General features: G+C 41.5%; 1 protein-coding gene across 5 annotated transcripts in view; it reads right to left on the bottom strand.

Moving 5' to 3' along the window:
- Positions 1-10,406: 10,406 nt before the first annotated feature.
- The window catches only part of LOC122092106 (exportin-7), a 67,646-nt gene continuing 64,803 nt past the window's right edge, over positions 10,407-13,249 (bottom strand). For 2 of the 5 annotated variants that reach the window (XM_042662415.1, XM_042662417.1), the window contains exons 20-22: positions 12,922-13,023; positions 11,592-11,630; positions 10,407-11,086 (exon numbers count right to left, since the gene is read on the bottom strand). In XM_042662415.1, coding sequence (XP_042518349.1) covers positions 10,949-11,086; positions 11,592-11,630; positions 12,922-13,023 — 279 coding nt within the window. In that variant the 3' untranslated portion in view covers positions 10,407-10,948. The remainder of the gene's footprint in view (positions 11,087-11,591; positions 11,631-12,921; positions 13,024-13,249) is intronic. The other 3 variants (XM_042662416.1, XM_042662418.1, XM_042662420.1) reach the window with 2 other exon arrangements.

Raw genomic sequence — 13,249 nt, 5'->3', positions numbered from 1 at the left:
AGAACGAGCAATGGTCCCTGGAGGATGGCGCCGGCCCCTGAGTACCCCACTATTTCCCCATCTCGTGGCTATAGGGAAGAGCGATGCTCAAGGATCCTTTAGTATGGGGGCCATAATCTCCAGATGTTCATAACACCAAGGCTGATTTGAAAAATCAAAGTAAGGAAGTGCAACCAAATGAATGGAATATGTGTAGGGATAAGAAGCTACATGGAGAATGTAGCCCACTCCTTTAGGCCTCGATCTCCATATGATAGCAGGTCAAGAGTCCGCAAAAGGTATGCATAGGTGACCCCGCTCCAATCCTAAGTGTCTATCTCCCAAAGGTTTCAGAAGAGGGCAGCCATGCGAATATCCACTCCACCCTAGAGATCAATAAATAGACACTGACCTATAGTAAATAGAAGAAAAGAATGGGTCACCTGCGCAAAGTTACCAGGGTTCACCCTCAGGTCCATCCTCCACTATCGAGCACTGATCTCTCCTAAACAGATATGTTTCTGATCACCCTGGATGTCAATGCCCATCAAGTATGTGAACTCAGCTGCTGTCAGAGTCTCAGGAAGAAATAGGGGCCTCCCCCCAAATGGTATGCTTATCAGGGCATAGAAGCACAGGGGTGTGATGGTAATCTTGCCAATAGGGAGATGGCAGGAGTGAGTACTCAGCCACCACCACTCCATCAGGGATCCCGCCAATGTTGGACTAAACTTCCTGGTCTCCAATGAGGCCAATCGGCTCAGGTAAGATGAATCAACTAGCCCCTTGACCCGGTGAGGAAGCACCTTGTACTAGTCCCAGACCAAATTCAGATGACCATATCTGGCCAAAGCAAGTGGTACTCCCTCATTGAACCTCTACAAAAAAAATGATGATAAATAAAAAATATATAAATTGAAAAAAAAAATAATGAATAAATAAAATGAAATGTAGGACTCACCCATGTGCCCTATATGGAGTTGCATATGTGATATCAAGTCCTATGGAGCGTCCACCTGATGTACTAGTTTGCGGGACCCTCGTCCCCCTGAGATGAAGTACCTCAACTGCTCTCACCATCTAGCCGGATTCCTCCACGAGTCCTTCTCTTTCTTCTCTGGGTCATATTTTCCAAAATTACGGGGAACCTCAAGAAGTTTCACAAATTGAAAAAAAACCCAAAAAAATTTCAAATTCTCCAAATGGATCCCTCCTTAAGAACTTTGAAGATCTTCAAAGAAAGGATGAAGAACTTCAAAGAAAACTTGAAGATCTTAGGAAAAATTTTGAAGAAACCCGAAAAAATGCGAAGAACTTCAAATCTTCGAGAAAATTCAAAAGACCTGAGCTCACCCACTCATAAATCGTTCCCAACTCAGAAAAATCGGAATGGGAAATGAGCAAGAGGGGGGGGGGACCATTTTATGGTTAAAATTTTCATTTTTCCAAAAAAAAAATTGAGATTTCAAATCCAAGGTGCAACTCAAAGATCCTTACCACAAAATACAAAATACAAAATCCAAATCAAAACTCATGTGATAGATGAAAATTACATCACATGAAAGTGGTAGATGAAAAATTATGGAAAAGGTAGATAAAAATTACATCATATAAAAGAGGTAGATAGTCACATGCATGTGAAAGGTGAAAAGTCAAAGTTAAATGAAAAAATCCAAAATAAATGCATGTGAATGGCAAGATTCCAAGGTCCAAATTCAAGATTCCAATCCAATGGTTCAAATCAAATGACAAAAGAAAAATCAAGAAAAGAAAGAATCTTATTGAATCAACCCCAGGTGGCCCAATCTCATCGAACCGGCCCCAAGTGAACCAATCTCATTGATTCGGCCCCAAGTGGCCCAATCTCATTGAACCGACCCCAGGTGGCCCAATCTCATTAAAATGGCCCCAGGTGGCCCAATCTCATTAAACTGGCCCTAAGTGGCCCAATCTCTTTGAATCGGCCCCAGGTGGTCCAATCTCTTTCAACCGGCCCCAAGTGGCCCAATATCATTGAACCGGCCCTAGGTGGCCCCAAGTGGCCTAATCTCATTGAACCAGCCCCAAGTGGCCCAATCTTATTGGTCAATTCCATAGACTGGCACAAGGAAGCCCAGCCTAGGGAAGTCAAGAATCAAAGTACTAACATCTTTTGTAGGATTGAAAGAGCAGCGAATTTCTTTCCAATAATCGATGGCCCAAGTAAGATCCTAAACTTTAAAGTAGTTCAGAGATATTATCTGTTGCATTTTCAACTCTGTCATTGATGAGCAAGATGACAGCAGTACATGCTCCGGGTGACAAAACGTAGTCCTTCTTTTCTTTGCCCTTCAGCTGTGGGCATAGGCCTCGGCCAAAGAGGGGCATTCTGTAGACACCCAATTTTTCCACCCTCCCCCGGCTATGATGACTTACGAATCTTAGGCGCTACCTCTCACTTCCGATCAACAGAGATGATGGATGATTGAGGAAACCCAACCCAGCAACATTCCATACTCACCTAAGAATCCCAGAAATCCCATGCGAGAGAAAAGAAGGGTCCAATTATGACTTCTTATATACAAAGGAATCTAGTCCAAAGTGATCGTACTGATGGATATTACTCAGAATCACGATTCGAATGATATATGGTACGTCCAAATCAGATAGTCGAATCTTACGCAATCATTCCTAGAAAAATCACATCTCGTGTGCGCCCCGCTACCTTGCATGTGCCCTGCTTGCCTCGTGCATGCCCCTGTCTGCCTCGCACATGCCCTTGCCTGCCCCGTATGCTCCCCTGCCTGCCCCGCGAGCGCCCCTACCTGCCTCGCTCGTGCCCTTGCCTACCTCATGCGCCCCTGCTGCCCTACATGCTCCCCCGCATGCCTCGCATACCCATGTTACCCTGCACGTGCCCCCCAAGCCTTGTGCTCCCCTATTACCCTACGCGTGCCCTCGTGTGCCTTGTGCACCCCCGTCTCCTTGCTCGTGCCCTCATTGCCTACGCATACCCCTGCTGCCTTGCGCGCGGCCCTTCTTGCTTCACCTGTGCCCCCTGCCTGCCTCGCGCATGCCCTCTGCCTACCCTGCACACCAACCTGCCTTATGCATGCCCATGTCAGCCCCGCTCACCCCTACCTTACACACCCTTGCCCAGCCCCGTTGCTTCTACCAATAGCCAAAATCTTCACTCTGATGACATGAGTTGTGAAGAGATTCTCCCTTCATCCATTTGTACACTTTGAACTGCCCTGCTAGCGTACCCTACACCGTGACCTCCCATTGGCCTAAAAATGCATCTTTCCATCTCATTGGCTAAAAAAATAATCTCTACACCTCATTGACCAAAGAAATTCACTCTTCACCGCATTGGTCCAAAAATTCATTTTGTTACCCCATTGGTTTAGAAAAATCACTTTTTTACCCCATTGGCCAAGGAAATCCTTCTTTCCTCCCCATTGGTCCAAGAAATCTATAAATACCCCACTCCCTTTGGTTTTTTGCACTCAAGCCTCCTAGTGGGCACCCCTTGTAGAGAAGCTCTGCCCTCTCTCCTCCCCTTCCCCTTGAGGTTCTTCAAGTGTTTTGAGAGATGTTCATAAGATCCAAAGTGTTCTTCAGATCTTCGAAGTGTTCTTCGGGCCTTCGAAGCTCTTCAATCATTTGCTTTTTTTGAGTGAGCATTTTGTGTAAGAGAAACTTTGCCTTAGTTTCCCCCCCCCCTTTTTGAGATTCATCAAGTCTTCAAAGTGATTTTCATAAGATCCGAAGTGTTCTTCGGGCCTTCGAAGTTCCTCAAGCATTTAAGTTTCAGCCTAGCCCTCCCATAGCCTATTCCTAGCTGAAGCTCTACCGTAGTGCCATCTCAGCCTAGATCTCCTATAGCCTATCCCCAACGGAAGCTCTGTCGGAGTGCCACCTCAATCTAGCCCTCCCATAGCCGATCCCCAGCTAAAGCTCTGTCGGAGTGCCACCTCAACCTAGCCCTCCCATAGCCTATCCCTAGCCCTCCCAAAGCCTATCCCTAGTGGAAGCTCTGCTGGAGTGCCACCTTAGCCTATCCCCAGTTGAAGCTCTGCTGGAGTGCCACCTCAGCTTAGCCCTCCCATAGCCTATCCCTAGTAGAAGCTCTGTCGGAATGCCACCACAGTCAAAATCCGAAAATAGCCCATCCCTAGCGGAAGCTCTGTCGAATTGACACCGCAGTCTAAGCCCGAAAGTAACTGTTCCATGCCGGAACTCTATCTGATATTACCACAATCAGCATCTCTTAAAAAAAGAAGTTGGAGGTCAAGAACATCTTCCCCTAAGCTGGGAGAATCCACAAGAAAGCTCGTTCCAACACTAATTGGGGGTCCACTCCTCTTAACCCGAAACAGGGGTCAAGCTTAGGTATAATTTTTCACCCAAAATTAGCATAATGTAGAATTTATATTGACCATGTTTTAGTGTATATAATTATTTAAATTTAGTCAATGTATATATGTGTGATAATTTAGTCATGCATGTGGAATAAGAATAATTGTGAAAAATGTTCATTCTTAAGCATCTAGTAGGAAGACTGGCTGAACCGGGTAGATTGGGTGCCTAACACCTTCCCAACTCTACAACTTGACAAGTACCCTAAATCTCCGGACTAGACCAACTTCCAGGCCTTTTTCTCAGGAATTGGACCAACCCCCGGGTCCTAGGCCCATAATCCTAGGTGGTGACTCCAAACCCTTTTACATGACCCCAATCCCCCATATTGGACCATCATCAAATCTCCATCTCAATGACGACCTTTACACTCATCCAAAATAAGCCTCCAAGTATCTCCGAATGGCAGTACGGTGGTGCGGGGCCCACGGTTAAGTACATACGACACACCCCTCCCAAAGAAAGAGAAAGAGAGGAGAGAGGGATGAATGCAAGTCTTCCCTCCCCCCCCCCCCCCACCCAAGGGGAGAGAACCTCCAGCCGCTACCCTCACACCTGTGCCCTATGGTTATTTATCCTTCGGTTTCTCATGGTGGCTGAAGCAATGGAGGCTTTGGGGCTGCTATGGTGGATGTTTCTTTGAAGGAGGCATGTGAAGATATTTCAAGGAACAATATTTCAGCTTATGGTCGTGTCTCTCTAAACCAAAAAGGAGAACGCTCAACTAGAAGAGATAATGACTATACAACTTCTGGATTTCCATTAGATTCTTTATTCTCGTTGGGAGCTTGGCAAAATAAGGATGGACTTGATCTTTATTACATTGCTCCAGTGATGATGGATGGACAAAGAGTGGCCAATTGTCCAATTGAGGTTGTTCAAGGGGAGATAAAGAGATGGGAGGCAGCTTTGGTGGGCCATTTCATTGGGAGAACACCTCCTTTACACTAAAGAGGTGTTGTTAAAGCAATGGAAGATTTCTGGTCATATAGACATTAATCTTATGGGCTGTGGTTTGTTTATCTTTCGCTTCAATGTGATGGAGGATATAGAGAAGATTTTGGAGGGAGGACCACGGTATGTTCAGCGGAAGTCGTTGGTCTTGCGTTCATGGAGTAAGGGTGCTTCTTTGGGTCAGATAGACTTGAGTCCCGTTCTTGTTTGGGTGAGTCTTACCAAATATGCCTTTTCAATTTTGATCTACCGATGCATTGAGTGTTATAGGGAGTGTCATTGGATGGCTGATTGCTACTTACAAGAGGACCAAGACTATGGAGAGGTTGTCATTTGCCCGTAAATGCGTGGATGTCAATGCACAATATGATCTGGCAAGTACGATAGCCATAAAAGATGAAGAAGGAAGAATTTTTAATCAACCAAATTCAGTGATTGGAAACCTCCTCGATGAGAGAAGTGTTGACTTTTTGGGCACTCTACCATCCAGTGTGGAGAAACTGGCTTGCCTGATCAGATAAATCGGCCAATTTGGAAGAGGAAGGAAATTCCAGCAGCAAAGGTATTCGACAATGCTAGCATTCTGGCAACCGAAGGAGGAGGTGCAAGAGGGTTGGTGGAGGATAGGGTGCATGCTGAAAGTGGTAAGTCACCACATTCAAATTCAAATTTTAATTAAAAAAAAAAAACTAAAAAAATTAGATTGCCAATGGAGGATTCAGTGGAGGTTTATTTTCTCAGAAAAATTCATTAATAGATGTCAATGCCTTTGCTTTACTAGAAGGTTTGACCGAGGATACTCCTCTTGCAACAAATAAGGAGAGATTCGTTAGGACTGAATCGGTGGAGGTTGATTCAGTTGGGCATGATTGATTGTCCTCCAATTAAGGGAGGTGCAATCGCTGGTGATGAAGACAGCTTTTCTATTTTAAAGGTTGCCACTTCATCAGTCTTCTTGGACCGTGGAGTGTCTAGGCCGAAAATAAGGAAAATATGCAACATAGTGCGGCCAAGGTAGGTGTGACGAAGCATAAGAATTTAAAGAGGATCAATGCTAAGGAGCCTTCTCCCTCTTTGGAAGGAAAGCAAAATTCATTTACAAATTTGGTAGCTCCAGCCCATAAAGATATGGTTACTGCTCATGTGAGTTTCAATGCCTCTATTTCTTCTCTAAAACAAAATCTCATAAAGATCTTTTTGTTAGAAATCATGGAGGAGAGAAGTTTGGTGGGGATGGCCGAATACGAAAAGGATCCCCCTCCAAACCCAACACTTTGAGTAGTCACCTAATATGCAAAAAATTATGGAGGAAGTGGAAGCTAAAGCAGTAGCCAGGAGGGCTATTGGGAGTTCCTCAAAAAAAGGTGCTAAATGAATTTTTTATGTCGGAACGTTAGGGGCTTGAATGCTCCAGAAAAACAGAGAAGAGTTGTATTTACCATCAGATTCCAATTAAAATGGCTGGAGCTTTGTTCATAATTGTGGTGGAGATGTTACGGTACGAATTTGGGTTGGATGTCCAAGTGAAAAAGTTCAGATTCGGTCTACTGAGTTTCCTAGTGAGTTATATGCTCTGATGGAGGATGATGCAACCAATATGGTGTACTACATATATTAAATTTGGTCGAATGTATTTTTTATTTTTTATTCGCAGGGCCTATCCTACTTGATCTAGGGATTCGTCTTCCTTTCTTTAGGACTGTCTGAAGAAGATAGTGTGGATTGCCTTTTTATTGTTTTTATTTCTTTTTCTCAATACAAACATACTCGAAGAAAAAAATGGCATTTCTTGGCCACTACAAGGGTAAATTTGTCATTTGGCTATCAAGGGCAACTTTTGAACTCAACAAGCAATGTTCGGGTCAAACTGGCCATCTAGGGTGTTTATGATATTAAAGAGGGTATATTGATCATTGGCACATCAAGGGCATCTTCTAAACTCAACACACGATGTCTTGGTCAAACTAGCCTTCCAAGGCTTCTCCTATCCTCAAAATAGGTAAATTGATCATTTGGCCATCTAGGGGATCTTTTGACCTCAGGAAAGGAAGTTTAGATGAAACTGACTTCCAGGGCATCTCTTGAGCTCAACAAGGGTAATCCAGTCATTTGGTCAGTCAAGGCATTTCTTAAGCCCAAGAAGGATTGTTTGACGATCAAGAGCATCTTCTGACCTCAGAAAAGTGTGTTTTGATTAAATTGGCCATCTACAACATCTATTGACCTCAATTAGAGAAAATTTGTCATTTTTCCATCCCATGCATCTTCTGACCAAACCAAAAGTTATTTTGGTCAAATCAACGATCTAGGGGATCTCTTGGTCACAACAAGGGTAAATTACTCATTTGGCCATATAGGGCTTCTTCTAAACTCACAAAAATGGAATCTTGGTCATACTGGTAATCTAGGGAATCTTCTGACCTATGCTGATGTTGTTTTGGTAAAGGTGGCCATCCAGGGAATAGTTTAACCTCAACAAGGGTAAATTCGTCTCTTCATCATCCAAGGCTTCTTCTAACCTCAGCAAAGGGAGTTATTATCAAACCCACCATTCAAGGTACTCTTGAGCTAACAATGGGTAAATCGATCATTTGGCTATCATGGGCATTTTTTCACCTGAACAAGGATAAATCCATCCATGGCATCTTTTGACAAAGGGTGTTTCAGTCAAGCTGGCCATTTAGGGCATCCCTTGACCTAAGCAAAAGGTACATTTGTCAAACCGGCCATCCAAGACATCTCATTGCCACAACAAGGATAAAATAGTCATTTGGCCATCTGGGGCATCTTCTGAACTCAGCAAAAGTTTTTCCGTCAAATTGGCCATCTAGGGTAATATTATGAACTCAACAAAGGGCATGTGGTATAATTGACCATCTAGGGAATCTTTTAACCTCAACAAGGCTAAATCCAGCACTTGGCTATCCAAGGCACCTTCTAACCTCTTTGCAAAGGGTGTGTATTTGTCAAACTGGCCATCCAAGGTATGTTTTGTCCCGAATAGGGGTAAATTAGACATTTGGTCATACATTCATCTTCAAATCTTAACAAGGGGAGCTTAGGTCAAACTGGCAATCCAAGGCAAATCTGTCATTTGGCCATTTAAGGTATATTCTGAGCTTTACAAAAGGGTTTTTTGGTTAAATTGGGCATCCAGGGCATCTCTTGGCCATTACAAAGGTAAGTTTGTCATTTGGCCATCTAGGGAATCTTTTAACCTCAACAATGATAAATTTGACACTTCCAAGGCATCTTTTGACCTCTTTGCAAGGGGTGTGCATTTTTTAAATTGGCCATCCAGGGTATGTTCTATCCCAAACAAGGGTAAATTAGACATTTGACCATACATGCATCTTCTGGTCTCAGCAAGGGAAGCTTAGGTCAAACTGGTAATCCAATGCAAATTTCTCATTTGGCCATTCAAGGTATATTCTGAGCTTTACAAAAGGAATTTTTTGGTTAAATTGGGCTTCCATTGCATCTCTTGGCCACTACAAATGTAAGTTTGTAATTTGGCCATCCAAGGCAACTTCTGAACTCAGAAAATGGTGTTTTGGTCAAACTGACCATTAATGGCATTTATTGTTAGCAAGAGGGGTAAATTGATCATTTACCCACCAAGAGCATTTTCTAAACTCAGCAAACTGTTGTTTGGTCAAACTGGCTTTATAGGGTATATCCTATCCTCAAAATGGGTATATTGATTATTTGGCCATCTTGGACTCAGTATGACCTCATAAAAGGGAGTTCAGGTCAAATTGGATATCCTGGGCATCTTTTGAGCTCAACAAAGGTAACTTGATCATTTGGCCATTCAGAGCATTTCTAATGCTCAACAAGGATAAACCGATCATTTGACCATCTACAACATTTCTTGACCTCAATTAGGGAAAATTTGCCATTTCGCCATTGAGTGCATCATCTGATCAAAGCAAAAGTTATTTTGGACAAAACGACGATCCAGGGGATCTCTTGGCTAGAAGAAGGGTAAATTTCTTATTTTACCACACAAGGTTTCTACTAAACCAACCAAAAGGTGTCAAATTGGCCATCCAAGGTATCTTATGATGTAGGCAAATGTTGTTTTGACAACATTGGCCATCTAGTGAATCTTTTAACCTCAACATGGGTAAATCTGTCACTTCATCATCCAAGGTTTCTTATAACCTCAACAAAGGGAGTGTAGGTCATTCGGGGGTATCTCTTGAGCTCAACAAGGCTAAATCGATCATTTGGATATCCTGGGCATTTCTTGAGCTGAACAAGGACAAATCGATCATTTGGCCATCCATGGAATTTCTGAACACTGCAAAGGGCGTTTGATTAAGCTGACCAACTAGGGCATCTCTTAACCTCAACTAGGGTACATCGATCATTTTGCCATCCAAGGCATCTTTTGACCTAAGCAAGAGGTATTTTGATCAAACCGACCATCTAGGGCTTCTCTTAGCCACACAACAAGGATAAACTAGTCATTTAGCCATCTGGGGCATCTACTAAACTCAGCAAACAGTGTTCTTGTCAAATTGGCCATCCAAGGCATCTCTTGACCTCAAAAAGGGTAAATTTATCATTTGGTCATCTAAGTAATCGTATAACCTCGACAAAGAGTGTTTTGGTATAATACGCCATCTAGAGCATCTTATGACCTCTTTGCAAAGAGTGTGTATTTATCAAACTGGTCATCCATACATGTTTTGTCTTGAACAAGGGTAAACTGGACATTTGGCCATACATGCATCTTCTATCCTCAGCAAATGCAGTTTATGTCGATCTGGTCATCTAGGACATTTCTTGAGCTCCACATGATTAAATCAGTCATTTGGCCTTTCAAGGTATATTCTGAACTTAAAGAAGGGTGTTTTGATTAAATTGGGCATCTTTTGACAACTACGAAGGTCAAAATCTTGGTCATCTAGCGCAACTTCTAAACTTGGCAAACGGTGTTTTGATCTAACTAGCCATCCAGGGCATTTATTGATAGCAAAAGGGTAAAGTGATCATTTACGCACCAAGGGCATTCTCTCTCTTATATTTTATTTCAACCATAGTTCATTTCTGATTTCATCACATTTAAAAATTTCAATCTTTATTTCAATGAAATACAAGAATTATGTATCTGCTTCAAAATTACTTCTTGGTGCCTGTTTTTGATGAGCAGAATGACCTTTATATAACAAATTGATGAATCATTTACAACCATTTTTTCCTGTAAGAAAGAATTGAGTTTGACAGAAGCTCCAGCAACACCAACCTAACATATGAGGTTCCAAAAAAAAAAAAAAAAAAAAAAAAACCTAAATATTAAGCCTACCATCAGCTTCTGCACATTCCTGAATCCATCTGTAATAGACCAAGACTAACACTGTACATCCCGACGTCCTCCAATCCGAGCCAAAAAGTAACCCATATATAACAACCTTCAAAGAATTCAAATTGGACAAGCCCCTTTTACAGAAACTCGTAATCCAAACAAGATCCTCCTCTTCGGTGGCAGGAAATAAGATCAAGAAAGTCCATGTGACTGATAAGAAGTATCAGCCAGCATACTCGTTTTTATATGCATATCTGCTGGAGAGAATCTACCAAAATCTTAGCCACTGCATTGAGCGAGTTATTTGGCACGAAATTCATGCCTAAATATTGTCAGATTTTGGGTGAACTTGTCCTTGTTCTTAGAATCCAAGCTTCTAGTCACATCTGCCATTAGTTTATCAAAACACTGAGAAAGACGCTGCTGTTGATCCACTGGCTGTGAACACAAAGATATGAAATGTTGTAAGAAGCAAATATATAAAAATAGATAGAAGTATGTGTAAGCTCAGTTTCAACCAAAAACCTATTGTGATTCAAAAACTGAACTCCTAAATCTCAAATTCAATCACATTACGAAATCTTATATTCAATGGTCAAAAACATAGGATTGGGTAGAATTGTAATTATTTTCTAGCTACGACTCATAGCTGTGACTATATCCAAATTAGCAGTTGCGATTGGAATGTTAAATCACCCACATGGAATACACTGGAAAAGGATGTAAACAAGTTTCTAAACACAATTAATCATTAAATATTATCATAAACCAGGCAACATCAGATCCCAGAAGGGTGAGAACTGACAATTTCAAAATTGTCTCTGTATCACATTAGACTCAACATCCAGATAAAGCATAATATGGTGTTCTGGGATCTGACCTTCGCATCACTTAGACAGGAGAAAGCCCATATACAACAATAAAGCAGGAGCAGAACACTTACTTGTGAAGCCAAAATTTTTGCCTTCATATCAGTGAACATCTGCAGGTAAAACCATGGTGTGTCGCTAAATACAATCAGTAGACAGAATGAATCAGAAGTTCACATATGCAATGAAAAGCATCATTGTTTCATGCAACCAGAACATTAGTTGTTTTAGGATGAAAGAAGTCATTGCGTACAATCAATTTGATAAAAGAGGGCATACAAAGAATGTGTGTAGCATCTGGTCACTAATACTGAACATTTGAGGATACAAAAGGGCACTGGATATGAGCACTATCCCAGGAAATGATGATAATTTCATGACTTGAGAAATGCAGAAAACCTCCAGAATCACTTTGAAGGAATGCATCCATAATCACCAGAAAATCAATCACACTAAACTAAAGCTCGTATTGTGAGCCTGTTGGAGGGTAAGAAGTCTAAAGCTCGTACTGTAGTCATAATATAGACAAAGCTACAAGAGGCCACACTACAATAAACCAAATCTGGAGCAATGTAATACTCAATGACCCAAAAAAAAAAAAAAAAAAAAAAAAAGCACAAGGAAAGGGAACGAAGCATAAGATGGTTATAACTTAAAACAAGATTAGATTGATGAAGAGAAGAAAAAAAAATTGCAAAGATTGCTTGGACGCTAACCCCTAACGACATACATACATAACCAACACAATTTAAGAAAAGTAGCAACCCTGCAAATTACAAAGACTGGATTAAATAAAAAATATATTGGAGGAGCATTAATCCAACATCCAAACAGAGCACAGCTAGTTTACCTTAGAAATACTGTATAGAGAAGCTACAGTTCTCATTTACATTTGGAATTTGCAGATAATTCAACCAGCAAGACAAAAATTCACTATTTTGAGGAAGGACAAAACAAGGGAAAGCTTGGGTATAGATCTAAACTTAGTACCACCAGTTCATCGACAAGATTGAATTTGAACCTCCACCAACAAGATGTATACAATAGCAGCAATATTGCATGGTCCTACTGAACCGAGGTATATGCTAATAAGTCCCAAACGTGGCATTCAGTAATGGAGATGCTAAATAAAAGAATACAGCTATATAAGACACAAGAAAATATGGCATGATTGAAGGCAAAGCCACTGAAAAATGCAAACAACAGGTCTTGCTCAGCAAACAATTATACAAAAACCAACATAATACCGGAGAAAGTATTCCTAAAAGAAAACACAACAGATAAAAGATGAAAGCTAAATAAAACGCTATAAGCAACAGAAAATGCATGAAACATCCATCCATAGAAATACCTATGCCATGAGGCTTAGAATGGAAACAAGGAAAACATCTCCAGTATCCTGACCTGTTCATTTATAAGTATCAAACTCAGCATTGGTCTACTGAGACTCCATTGATTACTACAATCCTCAAAAATAACGATCTCAAAGAGGGTCCTCAATATCTGCTGAATGACATATATATGCACATATTCAATTGCTTTTCAATTTTGAGTACAAATCATTAAGAAGATAAAAGGAATATAGAAGGACCAAGCCCAGAAAAGGCCAGAGGCCATGGGAATCAGGTCAAAAGGATCGTGAGATTTTTCGCAATAGCATGAGAACCACATCAGAGACTCAAATCACTAGATAAAAAGGAAAAGGGGAGGGGGATGCTGGAGATGAATGTCT

The sequence above is a fragment of the Macadamia integrifolia genome, chromosome 10, assembly GCF_013358625.1.
Source record: "Macadamia integrifolia cultivar HAES 741 chromosome 10, SCU_Mint_v3, whole genome shotgun sequence".
In the NCBI taxonomy this organism is placed as follows: domain Eukaryota; kingdom Viridiplantae; phylum Streptophyta; class Magnoliopsida; order Proteales; family Proteaceae; genus Macadamia; species Macadamia integrifolia.
This window is presented reverse-complemented; position numbering and strand designations above follow the sequence as displayed.